Consider the following 13,251-nt stretch of genomic DNA (forward strand, 5'->3'; position numbering starts at 1 on the left):
CTATAATTACATTAAAAACTGAAAATAATGATTTTTTAAATGTGAAAAATGTATTATAATATGAATTAATTACCTTTTTGAACATGTCTAAATTATGTTAACAAAAACGAAGGGTTGAGATTATTATATAGTTGGATAAATAATTAATGAAGAATGATACTTAACACTAACCTTTTGTCGCATATAACAAAATCACTATAAAATGTGAGATATCATTACTCATTCAATTCAAGAGAGGCGCCACACACACACACACACTGCCAAAATGGTGTCGTTTTGCCCCGTGACTCCCCAATCCTCCTCCTCCTTCCCCATTTCTAATAACACTTCACATTTTCTACGCCGCAGCTACATCCCCCAATCTCAATGCCAATTCTCGCTTCACTCTTCTTCATTCCTTCGGTATTATTATTATCACTACACTCTCACACTATTTCATTTCCTTCACTGTAATACAATTTCATAACATCGTCATAAATTCGGTAAACTATAACTCACATAAATGCAGAACAATGAGAAGTATCTTTCATGTTATTCGTTACGTTCACTATATTCTCCTGCATTTTTTTTATTTTTTATTTTCATTTGCTTTTGAGAATATTTATTATTATTTGTTTTATTCGTCTCAGGAACGGTGTTAATCTACGATGGGAGAGAGAGTCACCGGCCACCAGAATACACGCTTCACTTACAGGTTCTTACTTTAGTTAATTTATTTTATTTTATATACTATTCCGCCTCAAATATAAACAAAAATACTTTTTGGTCTTAATTAATATAAGTTACTCTAAATGTATATGCAAAAATATCCTTCAATTAATAAAAGTTTTATTTTCTATGGCTCTTTTATTTTTATGGAACACTTTTTCATGGAAGACATTTTTTAGAATGCATTTATGCATAGTTTTTATTTATTTTTATATAACGAGTATGGCATTTACTAATTTTCATAATAAGGGGAAGTTGATTATTTTTTGTTATAATCAAGACCGGACGAAGTATATTAGATAGAAAACATTATTGTAATTTTTCTGAATAATAATAATTTAATTAACTTATACTTTTAGATATTCACCTGCACTTGTAGATGTTTCAGTAGATGTGGCTGTAGAGGAAAAAAAGCTTCCCAAAGGAGACACTTGGTCTGTTCACAAGTTTGGTGGAACATGTGTGGGAAGTTCAGCGAGGATAAATAATGTTGCAGAAGTAATTATTAATGATGATTCTGAGAGGAAATTGGTGGTGGTGTCTGCTATGTCAAAAGTGACAGATATGATGTATGATCTCATTCACAAGGCTCAATCTCGTGATGAGTCTTATAAATCAGCACTGGATGCTGTTGCAGAGAAGCATAGCTTAACTGCACATGACTTATTTGATGGACCTGATCTTGCTACTTTCTTATCAAATTTGCATCAAGATATTAGCAATTTAAAGGCAATGCTTCAAGCTATATACATAGGTACACCTACCCTTTTGTTTGTGTTCCTCCTTAACTAAAAAGCTTTTTATTTATGAGATTAATTAATTTTGAATAACTTTTAACTGTGTCAACTAATCATAAATGATCATTTGTATGATTTTTAAGGTAGATATGATTAAAGTTAAATAATTTTGGTGATCTAATTACTATGATCGACTGACAGTATAATGTTTTTTATTTAGTGTCAAGTGTCGGTGCATATCAATTAAATTATTAACTATTTACGCATCCATCTTTGTTCTATCTGATATAGTTGACACTGATTAATTTTTACCTGTTTTGGTGTATTTCTGGACATGTGGTAACCTGGAGTTTTTTGTGATCAAAGAGTCTGGAGTACTTCCTTTCTTGGATGATGATAATAAAAAAATTCAGTACTTGTGTTGAAACTTGTGATTTCATGAACGATGCAACTTTTTTATTTTGATTTCTCTCATCATATTGGTGGAAACATAATCATTAAATATGTTGAGTTGAAAGACCGACAATGTTTTTTGTTCAGCAAATAACAGACATGTTAATTTGACGTGGAAGAGCATTACCAAAAGGAAAAAATAAAAGACAAATCTTTGTGATATGTCTTAAAAATTGTCCCCTTTTTATTTACCTAAGAGGCTTTTTAAAATGCATTTTAAAATAGCCCTACTTAAAAAATTCCGACTGAGGATTAAAGAAAGAATCATTTATCAATTATCACGGATGATTGTTAATGTATTTGTATTGTTGATTAAAAGGAACTTTGGAGCTATCATCCCAACTATTAACACACTTAATACCTTGCAGCTGGTCATGCAACAGAATCCTTTACTGACTTTGTTGTGGGACATGGGGAGTTGTGGTCTGCACAGATGCTGTCTTTTGTTATTAGGAAGGTCTGTTGTTTTAAGAAGAAATATTTGCATTTCTATATATATATATATAGAGAGAGAGAGTATATCAAATTAGAGGAGTTTTTCAATAAGAGGGTTAAATCTTGACCACCCAATCATACATAGATTGTCATGATTAAGAATTATTTAAGTGGCACATGATCACTTAAAAAAGTCACATTACTTTTTCTTCTAATCTTGACCATCCATGTATGATTGTGTGGTCAAGATTTAACCCTCTCATTATAAAACTCCTCTCATTTGATATTCTCTCTCTCTCTCTCTATATATATATATATATATATATATATATTTATCTGAGTTGTAGCCGACCCTTTAGAATATTATGACACCGTTTAATCTATATAGTCGTCCTTACTTAGTGGGATAAGACTTAGTTGTTGTTATATTTATCAGAATTGTGCTGATTACATCATGCTTCAATTCTACTCTGCAGAAAGGGACTGAATGCAAATGGATGGACACAAGGGAAGTCCTCATTGTAAATCCTACTGGTGCTGATCAAGTTGATCCTGACTACTTGGAATCTGAACAAAGACTTGATAAATGGTACTCTCTTAATTCATCTAAGGTAATCATTGCCACTGGATTTATAGCTAGCACACCTCAAAATATTCCCACTACTCTCAAGAGAGATGGAAGTGACTTCTCGGCAGCAATTATGGGTGCTCTGTTCAGGGCTCGTCAAGTTACCATTTGGACAGATGTTGATGGTGTGTATAGTGCAGATCCTAGAAAAGGTTTGTTCTGCTCCTTATTTCATGTGCTAGTTTAACCATCAGTGGGTTATTGCTCAGTTTGACAAGGCTAAATTGCTAGCTTAGTGGATAACTTATAGCATATAAGCTCGTATAGTCAAATTAGAGTTGTTTGGTAATTGCATTCTCTCACGAGTTTAGAGCATTTTTTCACGAGCTTATATGCTATTTCGAGTAGCGTTTGAGTTTATAGCGTATCATATTTTCTTTCATCTGTACCCTCATTATCTTAATTAAAATATCCTTTACGTCATTTTATATTTACAGTTAGTTCAAATTCAATCTGCTAGCTCGTCCACAATTAGTTGGCTTAGCCGCTATCAAGTAGCTTATCTGCTGTTTGCTTTTTACCAAATAGAGCCTATATGACGATGGTCATTGAATTGTAATTCTTATAATCCTCACTAACACATGGCTTTTCTTCTTCATTTACTTCTCCACTCTTGATTCATTGATGATGCTTCTTGAGTTTTGTTTTATTTGTGACTACCTTAACATGTATGTGATTCTGCATAAACCGTATCTTCTTCAGTTAGTGATGCTGTGATTTTGAAGACACTTTCTTATCAAGAGGCATGGGAGATGGTAAGTTGCACACTGGAAAGTGGAAAGCTTCAAAGCTTCTTGTGCCCTTAAAATTCAGGAGATTAACTTTCAAACTGCATCTTGTGCAGTCTTACTTTGGTGCAAATGTCTTACATCCACGCACAATTATTCCAGTTATTCAATATGGCATACCAATTATAATAAGGAATATTTTCAACACCTCTGCTTCTGGAACAAAGATATGCCATCCTTCTCTTATTGAAAATGAAGATAAGAAGATATTAAAAGATTATGTCAAAGGCTTTACAACAATAGACAACTTGGCACTCATAAATGTGGAGGGGTGAGTCACAAGTTGCAGACGTTTCATATAATGAATGATTTTCTTCCTCGCTGTTTGATGCTTTCTCACTGTTTTGTTTTGTAGAACTGGAATGGCTGGTGTTCCAGGTACCGCCAGCACTATTTTCAGTGCAGTAAAAGATGTTGGAGCTAATGTTATTATGATATCTCAGGTATGAAACTGACTTTTCTCACCGTTTCCCCTTTTCCACAGTTACATATATGAAACTGACATGATGTTTAACTGCGTCTGTGTAGGCTAGTAGTGAGCATTCTATATGTTTTGCTGTGCCTGAGAAGGAAGTAAAAGCTGTAGCTGAGGCGTTGGAATCTATATTTCAAAATGCTTTGTATGCTGGCCGTCTTTCTCAGGTACCAACTCCAATTCTGCCATAACAACATGCTTATTTCAATTTGATTGCAACCTATTTCTTATTATGTTCAGTCATGAATTGATATCAAGTGGATAAAGCTGATGGTAAATTACATGCTAATTCCAAATACATTCAGAACTGACATACTTAATTCCAAGCACATTAAGAACTTGTTTAAGGGTATAAAACTGACTGGTACTAATATGATTTTCCTTTATTGTGCAAAAGGAGAAAAAAGATGTGCAGCAAAGCTATTTTCCTCTTTGACTCCCTACTTAAATCGTGTGTTTTGCTTAGGCAGTTGTAGTATTTTATGCTCAGTGGAAGCCTTATTTCGGTTCTTAATGATGCACATATTCATTCTGCTGACATATAATTTGGAAAATTATATCTTTTCATCTTTATAACAATCTTCTTGTAAAAAACAACTTTATAACAATCTAAAGTATGTGGCCACTTCTCAGGTTGCGGTCGTTCCAAATTGCAGTATTTTGGCAGCTGTTGGGCAGAAAATGGCAAGTACTCCAGGAGTTAGTGCCACCCTTTTCAGTGCATTGGCTAAGGTATCACACTTTTATGGCAGTTTTTGTTTAGGTTAGAATACCTAGTGTTGGAAATTTATGACAGTGCATTCTTATTTTAAAGTAAGAGCATTTTGACGGGCTATACCTGTCCCTAGACACTGAATAAAGGGAATGAGGTATCTATATACTTGCTAAAAGTAGTGAAAGAAAAACAAGACTTAAATCAGGTGAATTACATTAAGGACGAAGAGGGAAAAGTATTGATCACAAAACAAGATATCCCTTTGCTAAAAAAAAGGACATCAAAGAAAGGTTAAGGAGTTGTTTTAATAAACTTATCAATGAAGGACATGTATTCTTTCAACTCAAAAGACTTAACACTGTGAATAAGATCAAAATTATTTCTACTACAAAAGAATATGAGAATATGATATAAAAGATGTCTTGACGAGAGTAATTAATGAAAAAACAGATGGACCATAGAACATTCCTGTTGAAGTATGGAAGAACTGACAGAGAAATGTATGAAATGGCTTACAAAATTGTTCAACAAGACTATGAGGTCTATGGGCATGTCAAGTGAATTGGGGAGCACATCAGTCCGTATGTATTATATAAAACTATGCATATTACATAAGCATTAAACCTATGAGTCATACAATGAACTTTTGGGAGAGGGTGATTGAGAGGAAATTAAGACATTATATGCACATTGGTTTTATGCTGAGAAAATAAATCATTAAAGATATATACTTGCTGCAAAGACTGATAGAGAGACATAAGATGAATTAAAAAAACCTGCACATGGTGTTATGGATTTTGAATCTTCACCCGAGTTCTAGAACATATCTAAGATACAATTCCAAGGTGCATGCATTTTGTGGATGTTAAGACTTAAGAGTCCCACATCGGATGAGATATGGGCTAAAAATGTGTTTATAAGTGAGGGAAGTCCTCACCTTACTAGCCGGTTTTGTAGGTTGAGCCGATCTAAGATCCATTTGATCACTTGCTATTAGATCACCGCTATTGGGCCACTTGAGTCACACTCCAAAAGTCCAGTCCTGGACGTGAAGGTTGTGTGTTAAGAGTCCCACATTTGATAGATATGGCTTGAAAACGTGTTTATAAGTGGTAACTGAGTTAGGCTCAACCCAAATTATAAAAGTGAATGATATATTCTTAATTTGAGATATAAAAAAAATGAAATGTCATGGAGAAGGAAAAGCATCAGCAGCACGTAGTTTTTCACTTACTTAGAACTAAAAGAAAGTATATGGCTTAAAAACGTGTTTATAAGTGGTAGCAATCATTACCCTACAAATCGGTTTTGTAGGAACTGAGCTAAGCTCAACCCAAATTCGAAGAGCGAATGATAATATTCTTAATTTGAGATATAAAATAAATAAATGAAATGTCATGGAGAAGGAAAAGCATTAGAAGCACGTAATTTTTCACTTACATGGAACTAAAACAAAGTATATGGAATATAAGTTTAGCATTAGAAAAGATGAAAATTAAAGATCATATAATACCACATATATGTATCATGTTACAAGTACCTTGGGTCCATATAATTTTCACCAACGGAATGCTTTGCCTATCCTCTATTTATTGAAATATGTTGGTGTATTTTATTTACTTATTTATTGGTTTAATTTGTTTATGGTCAAACTTGTAAATGAAACAGGCCAACATAAATATCCTTGCTATAGCACAAGGTTGTTCGGAGTACAATGTTACTGTCGTTCTTAAGCGAGAGGATTCTATAAGGGCTCTGCGGGCTGTCCATTCCAGATTCTATCACTCTCAAACCACCATAGCAGTGGGCATAATTGGACCTGGATTAATTGGAAGTACTCTACTTGATCAGCTAAGGGATCAGGTACAATTTCTGTATATAAGTTTGTGTATGCTTACTATGCTTCTTTCAGGATTTATAAGTATTATTAATTGATTACAGTTATAATATTTTTATTAGTTGGGTCCATAAGTATTATGTTCAAGTAGGGATTCAGCAAACATAATTGCTTCCAGATTAATAGATTAATCCAAGGAACATTTGTAATTGCAGGCAGCAACTTTGAAAGAAGAATCAAAAATTGATTTGCGTGTAATGGGCATCATGGGTTCAAAGTTGATGCTCCTTGATGATTCGTAAGTCAAATTGTTTTAAGCGGAATCCGTTGAATACTAAGGAATTAACTACGAAATCTCTTAATCAACAAGGCTCAATTGTGAGTAACTAAGCATACTCGAGTATAACAAAAAATAACAGACATGTAACATTACACATGATTCTGTTATCAATTCAATTTGTTCTTCTTGATCAAATTGGAAAGTTATTGGTTAGGTGACTCTCTTTACTCACAATATTCATCTGTTGATAAGAAAATTTCTTTCATATGCAGTGTGCATCCTGGAATTTGTTAGCTGGTTCCCTTGGCTCTATTTATGCTCTGTTAGTAATATTAATTTTGTTCTACTTCGATTATGATGAACTATAGTTTTTTATTGCAGGGGCATCAACTTAGAAAAGTGGAGAGAACTTCGAGAAGAAAAGGGAGAAGTGGCTAATTTGGAAAAATTTCTCCAATATGTGCATGGAAATCATTTTATACCAAACACGGTTTTAGTGGACTGCACATCTGATTCCGTCATAGCAAGCAATTATGATGACTGGCTGCGCAAAGGAATACATGTAATCACCCCCAATAAAAAGGCAAATTCAGGACCACTTAATGAGGTAAACTAATCCACCACATTGTTACTATTTGATTCACAAGTTACTAGTTTTGGGACTTTCTCATTTCACTCTTTGCTTGTAGTATTTGAGGCTAAGAGCTCTTCAGAGGCAATCATACACACATTACTTCTATGAAGCTACTGTTGGAGCTGGTCTTCCAATTATTGGCACTTTAAGGGGCCTTCTCGAAACTGGTGACAAAATATTGCAAATTGAAGGCATCTTCAGGTTCACTTCAAAACTATTTTTCTCCCTCCACTTGTCTTTTTTTTGTGGATCAGACTCACATCTCAGCCTTTGAAATTTCTGATCTAGCACTGCACACTTTTCTGTCTTAGAAGGGAAAAATAAATTACAAGTACCTATTCAAGGATTATCAGTATCTCTATGTATTTTTTTTTCATTTGATCTTATGCTTTCAACCTGATGGTATTACCTCTGATTTTGCAGTGGGACTTTGAGTTACATCTTTAATAACTTCAAAGACGGCCGGGTTTTTAGTGAGGTAGTTGCTGAAGCAAAGGAAGCAGGTTATACTGAACCGGATCCAAGGGATGATCTGTCTGGAACTGATGTTGCAAGAAAGGTGCAATGTGCAATATTTAACATATCTGCCACATTTTATCCTCACATTTTGAACCTTACCAAGTCAAATTTATTTATGAGCTTGATTTGTTTTTGATTCACAAAACATTGAACCTCGTATTTTTGTTTGAGCTTGATTTCAAATTGATTTACATGTATAAACTTGTATTTGATTTCAAGCTTAGATCTGAATGGTTAAAATGTAGAGATACTAAAAAACCATTGAAAGATTTAAAATACACAAGTTGATTCAACTAACACTATTTCAAATAATTTCAAATATCTTGTTGGTAATTAACCTTAATATATGCACATTACATGATTTCATTAGAACTAGATGGAACATGTACCATAATGGCAGTTTTCTTTTGGTTCATGATAGTTTTTGTTGCTTGATTTTAATCCTCTTCTGGCTGTTATCATTTGACTTAAAATTCATGTGGCTCTACAGGTGATAATTCTTGCAAGGGAATCTGGCTTAAAGCTAGAGCTTTCTGATATTCCCATTGAAAATCTTGTGCCGGGACCATTAAGTGTAAGAACCAATTTCTTTAATGATGCAGTTCTGAGTAATAGTATGTAGTCTTGTTCTTAACATGGATACCTTGACGATTTTGAGCAGGCTTGTGCATCAGCTCAAGAGTTTATGCAGAAATTACCACAATTTGACCAGGAGTTCACGAAGAAACAAGAAGATGCTGACACTGCAGGGGAAGTAAGTAATAACTAGACAGTATTCTGGAACCTGCATTAAACTATTAGAAGGAAAAGACGTATTAATTGCTTTGCCCACACATGAAATATTCAAAATTATTTTAAAATGCTATAAACTTACTTTCCATTTGATAGAAATTTTAGGCTAGATATACAGACTTAAAACTGCAAGCTTAATACTTTTTCTATTCAAAGTTCAGATGAGGTAACAAAGATAAGGGAAATAGATTACCTCATGCAAAGTTTCCACGTAAGGGGTAGAATTGTGACCTCATGTAGATATGCATTAGTCCATGAAGTTGTAAGGATCGGTCAATTTAGTCCTTCAAATTTATAAAATAGAAATTCAGTCCATTAAATTGAAAATTTTAGTCATTTTTTCAAATTTTTCACCACAATTTTAAAGGTTCAATGTTTGATTTGATGCAACAAAGACGATTTAAGTCAATATGTATGTCTTTTATTGGTTTTAATGAATGTTTACAAAATAAATATTTTGATGGAGCTGATATTTTGTAAACTTGCGCTTGATTTATTACATGAAAAGACATGATGAATAGAAGTTTGTAGTTTCCTGCAAATGTGTCATTTACTATTGAAGCTTACATTGACATTGTCTTCATAGTATATAGCCTTTATATCTATCTAAGTTCATAGTGTTTAAGAGCACATGTAATGTTTGAAGGTCTTGAGATACGTGGGAGTAGTAGACGTGGCTAATCAAAAGGGGACAGTGGAGCTTAGAAGATACAAGAAGGATCATCCATTTGCACAATTATCTGGGTCAGATAACATTATTGCATTCACAACAAGAAGATATAAAAATCACCCTCTGATAATTCGTGGACCAGGAGCTGGTGCTCAAGTCACAGCTGGTGGAATATTCAGTGACATTTTACGACTTGCCTCATATCTTGGTGCTCCATCATAGTTGTCATTTGATAGCATAAGTTATGTAGCATCTAGTTCCACCCCTTTCCTTCTTTATGTAATTTTATTTGGTATGAATAAAGAAGGTAGAATAAATAAGAAGGTAGAATTTCATTATTACCATTGCAGAAAAAATAAAAGGAAATTTTAATTGCAACAGTTCGTTATTTGTTATTTGTGTTTTCTTTTTGGATCGTGTAGTAACACTCTTTTTAATTAGTTTGTACTATCGAGTACATTTTATATGGATGCAATCAATTACGTTAACTAATTTAATGGCTTTTTTCATGCGATTGTATAATGCGTTAAAAAATCAATTTAATTTAGTTTGCAAGGGCGTGGACAATTTGAAAATAAAAAATTAGGTGATCTTTCATTCACTGTTTTTAATGCAAATCTTATTATTTAGCAGGTTAAATTTTTAGCCTAGAGATGAATCAAATTGTATATAAAAGGATTTTGTTATAAGTATAATTGTTAACAATGAAAAGAGGAAGAAAGAGGAAGAAGAGAGGGTTTCATAACATATAATGAACCAAAACTAAAGTTAATAGGGTTACAATGAGTATAAAAAAATAGAATTGTCTAAAATACCCTTACTACTAATATATAATAATATTATCTAACATCTCTCCTCAAACTCACGATGCATTAACATGGAGCATCGAGAGTTTGTCAACTAAAAAACGGAAACGTGACAATCAATTTCAATGTGTTTCGTGCGTTCATGAAAAACCGAGTTGTGAGCAATTTGAATAGCACTCTTGTTATCGCAGTGCATCGGAGTTGGCTCAGAAAGAGAGATACCCATATCAGACAAAAGCCAACGCAACCAAATTATTTCAGCGGTAGTGGATGCCATAGCACGATACTCAGCTTCTGTAGAGGAGCGAGAGACAATGTCTTGTTTCTTACTCTTCCAAGAAATAAGAGAATCTCCAAGAAAGATACATAACCCTGTGGTGGATTTACGATATGTGGTGTCACCAGCCCAATCAGCATCAGAATAAGCTCGTAACTCCAATGAGGATGACGATGGAAAGAGAAGACTTTGAAATTGAGTTCCTCGAAGATAACGAAGAATCCGAATAACTGCTGCCCAATGTACTGTAGTGGGAGAGACAACAAACTGACTAACAACATGAACAACATAAGCAATGTCAGGTCTGGTAATCGTAAGATACACTAAGCTGCCAACCAAAGTACGATACAAAGTGGAATCTGGTAAAAGGAACACCATTTGATGGAGCATATTTTACATTCAACTCAAGAGGAGTATCTGCTGCTCTAGTATCAGAAAGACGAGCCTGATCAAGAATGTTGGCAATGTACTTGGATTGAGAAAGAAGGTAGCCTCTAGGAGAGTAGGCAACTTCAATCCCCAAGAAATAGCGAAGAGTTCCCAAGTCCTTCATCTCAAACTGTTTGGCTAACTGCAATTTCAACTCATTAATTCCACTAACATCATCACCTGTAATAATCATATCATCAACATATAGAGAAAGTATAATGCGACCATGAGTGGTGGACCTTATAAACAATGCAGAATCATGTTCACTAGAGCGAAAACCAAGAGAAGTGATCACAGTAGAGAATTTCTCAAACCAAGCTCGAGGAGCTTGTTTAAGACCATATAGAGCCTTTTTTAACTTACATACTTCCCCTGGATCATGAGAAACTCCTTGTGGAGGGACCATATAGACTTCTTCATGAAGCTCACCATTTAAAAAGGCATTTTTGACATCCATTTGGGAAATATGCCATTGACGAATAGATGCAACTGCAATAAGAGTACGAATAGTGGTCATCTTGGCTACAGGAGCAAAAGTTTCTTCATAATCCATACCATATTGTTGAGAGAAACCCTTAGCAACAAGACGTGCTTTGTAGCGCTCAACTGACCCATCAGACTTAGTTTTGATCTTGTATACCCAACGAGACCCAATAGCACGTTTTCCAGGAGGAAGAGGTACTAATTCCCAAGTGTTGGTTTTGTGCAATGCAGATAGTTCTTCTGCCATAGCCTGCTGCCAAAGAGGATCAAGAACAGCCTCTTTATAGGAAGAGGGCTCAGACAAACTGTGAATAGAGGTTAAGAAAGAAGCAAACGAAGCTGAGTAAGTTGAATAGACAAAATCAGGTAACTGAGTAGACTTACGTTGACGAGAAGGGTAACGAGGAGGATCAACAATCGCAGGAGGTGGTTGGACAGCCGGGGGGACAAGAGGGATGTCATCATGTGGAGTAGTAGTATTTGTCCTGCAATTCTCAATAGTACAATCACTAGAAGCGCTATCATTAGGACCAAACGGATCAATATGGGTTAGTTCAGAACTCTTAGTAATCTGCGAATCAGAGGAAGAATTCAAGCGAAAACTAGATAATAAGTCAACAGTAGTTGTGGAGGCTGCAATATATGGGAGTCGCATGTCATCCAAAACATAAAGTCCCCCTTGTCTATGACCTGTCCCAATCAGCCTCCCGGAATGTGGATCCTGCACACAACAAGAAGTGGAAGAAAACATAACCGAATAACCGAAATCACATATTTGACTAACAGAAGCAAGACTCAAAGTAAGATTAGGAATATAATAAACATTAGAAAGAGACAAGTTAGGTGTGGAGACAGAACCAATGCCTGCTAGTGGCATAGGAGTGCCATCAGCAGTCATAACCGACACAGACGAGGCAGGTTTCACAGACACAAAAGATTTATCATCGTATGTCATATGATGAGATGCTCCAGAATCAAGAATCCATATGGAAGGAGATATACCTGGCATACCAGAGGAGTTCAAACCTTTAGAAGAGGTGGCAGACATGGCATGTGATTGAGTGGCAAGAAGTTTTTGAAGTTGTTCTGCAATATCAGATATTTGAGAAGCAATCTCAGATGGGTATACAGAACCAGAACTAGAGCCAATTGTAGGAGGAGCAGAAGCAACAACATTGGACGATGACCCCCTAAAATTCTTTTTACGTGTTCTCCTCAATTTCGGACAATGTGCTTGAAGAAAGTCATCCTTAGCATCAGCCATAACAAATAATGACAGGAAAATACGACAAATACAATCACTGAAACAAAATAAATTAGGGATAATCTGGTGATGTGCGAGCCCGATTTCTCCCTCTCCAGACGTCGTTTCGCCGATCCGACCGTTGAAGACGAAGACCTAAATGTTGTGAACCTGCTGTCCAAATATCAGCCCGATCCAACGGTTAACGAATGCGCAATCGACGTTTTTCTGAGACTGATTTAACAAAATTGGGAATAGGTTACTCTTCTCTTTTCTCTTTTGGTGGTTGTCTTTCCTATCAAAATAGTCTCTCTCTTCTCTACGGTAGATCCCAAAATCAAC

The 13,251-nt window shown here is 35.0% G+C and overlaps 1 protein-coding gene across 2 annotated transcripts; it reads left to right on the forward strand.

Annotated features, from left to right (window-relative positions):
* Positions 1-214: 214 nt before the first annotated feature.
* LOC101495466 (bifunctional aspartokinase/homoserine dehydrogenase 2, chloroplastic-like) lies at positions 215-10,137 on the forward strand. 2 transcript variants are annotated; one of them, XM_004502198.4, is made up of 18 exons: positions 215-402; positions 630-694; positions 1,088-1,462; positions 2,267-2,355; positions 2,810-3,113; positions 3,664-3,716; positions 3,806-4,020; positions 4,105-4,192; positions 4,278-4,391; positions 4,858-4,956; positions 6,608-6,802; positions 6,992-7,074; positions 7,438-7,663; positions 7,746-7,891; positions 8,114-8,249; positions 8,700-8,783; positions 8,871-8,963; positions 9,648-10,137. In XM_004502198.4, the coding sequence occupies exons 1-18, from the start codon at positions 266-268 to the stop codon at positions 9,891-9,893; spliced, it is 2,748 nt and encodes a 915-aa protein (XP_004502255.1). In that variant the 5' UTR covers positions 215-265; the 3' UTR covers positions 9,894-10,137. The 2 variants fall into 2 exon arrangements, with proteins under 2 accessions (XP_004502255.1, XP_004502256.1); XM_004502199.4 differs by having other exon boundaries at positions 1,097-1,462.
* The last annotated feature ends 3,114 nt before the right edge of the window (positions 10,138-13,251 follow it).

This window comes from Cicer arietinum, chromosome 5 (genome assembly GCF_000331145.2).
Source record: "Cicer arietinum cultivar CDC Frontier isolate Library 1 chromosome 5, Cicar.CDCFrontier_v2.0, whole genome shotgun sequence".
In the NCBI taxonomy this organism is placed as follows: domain Eukaryota; kingdom Viridiplantae; phylum Streptophyta; class Magnoliopsida; order Fabales; family Fabaceae; genus Cicer; species Cicer arietinum.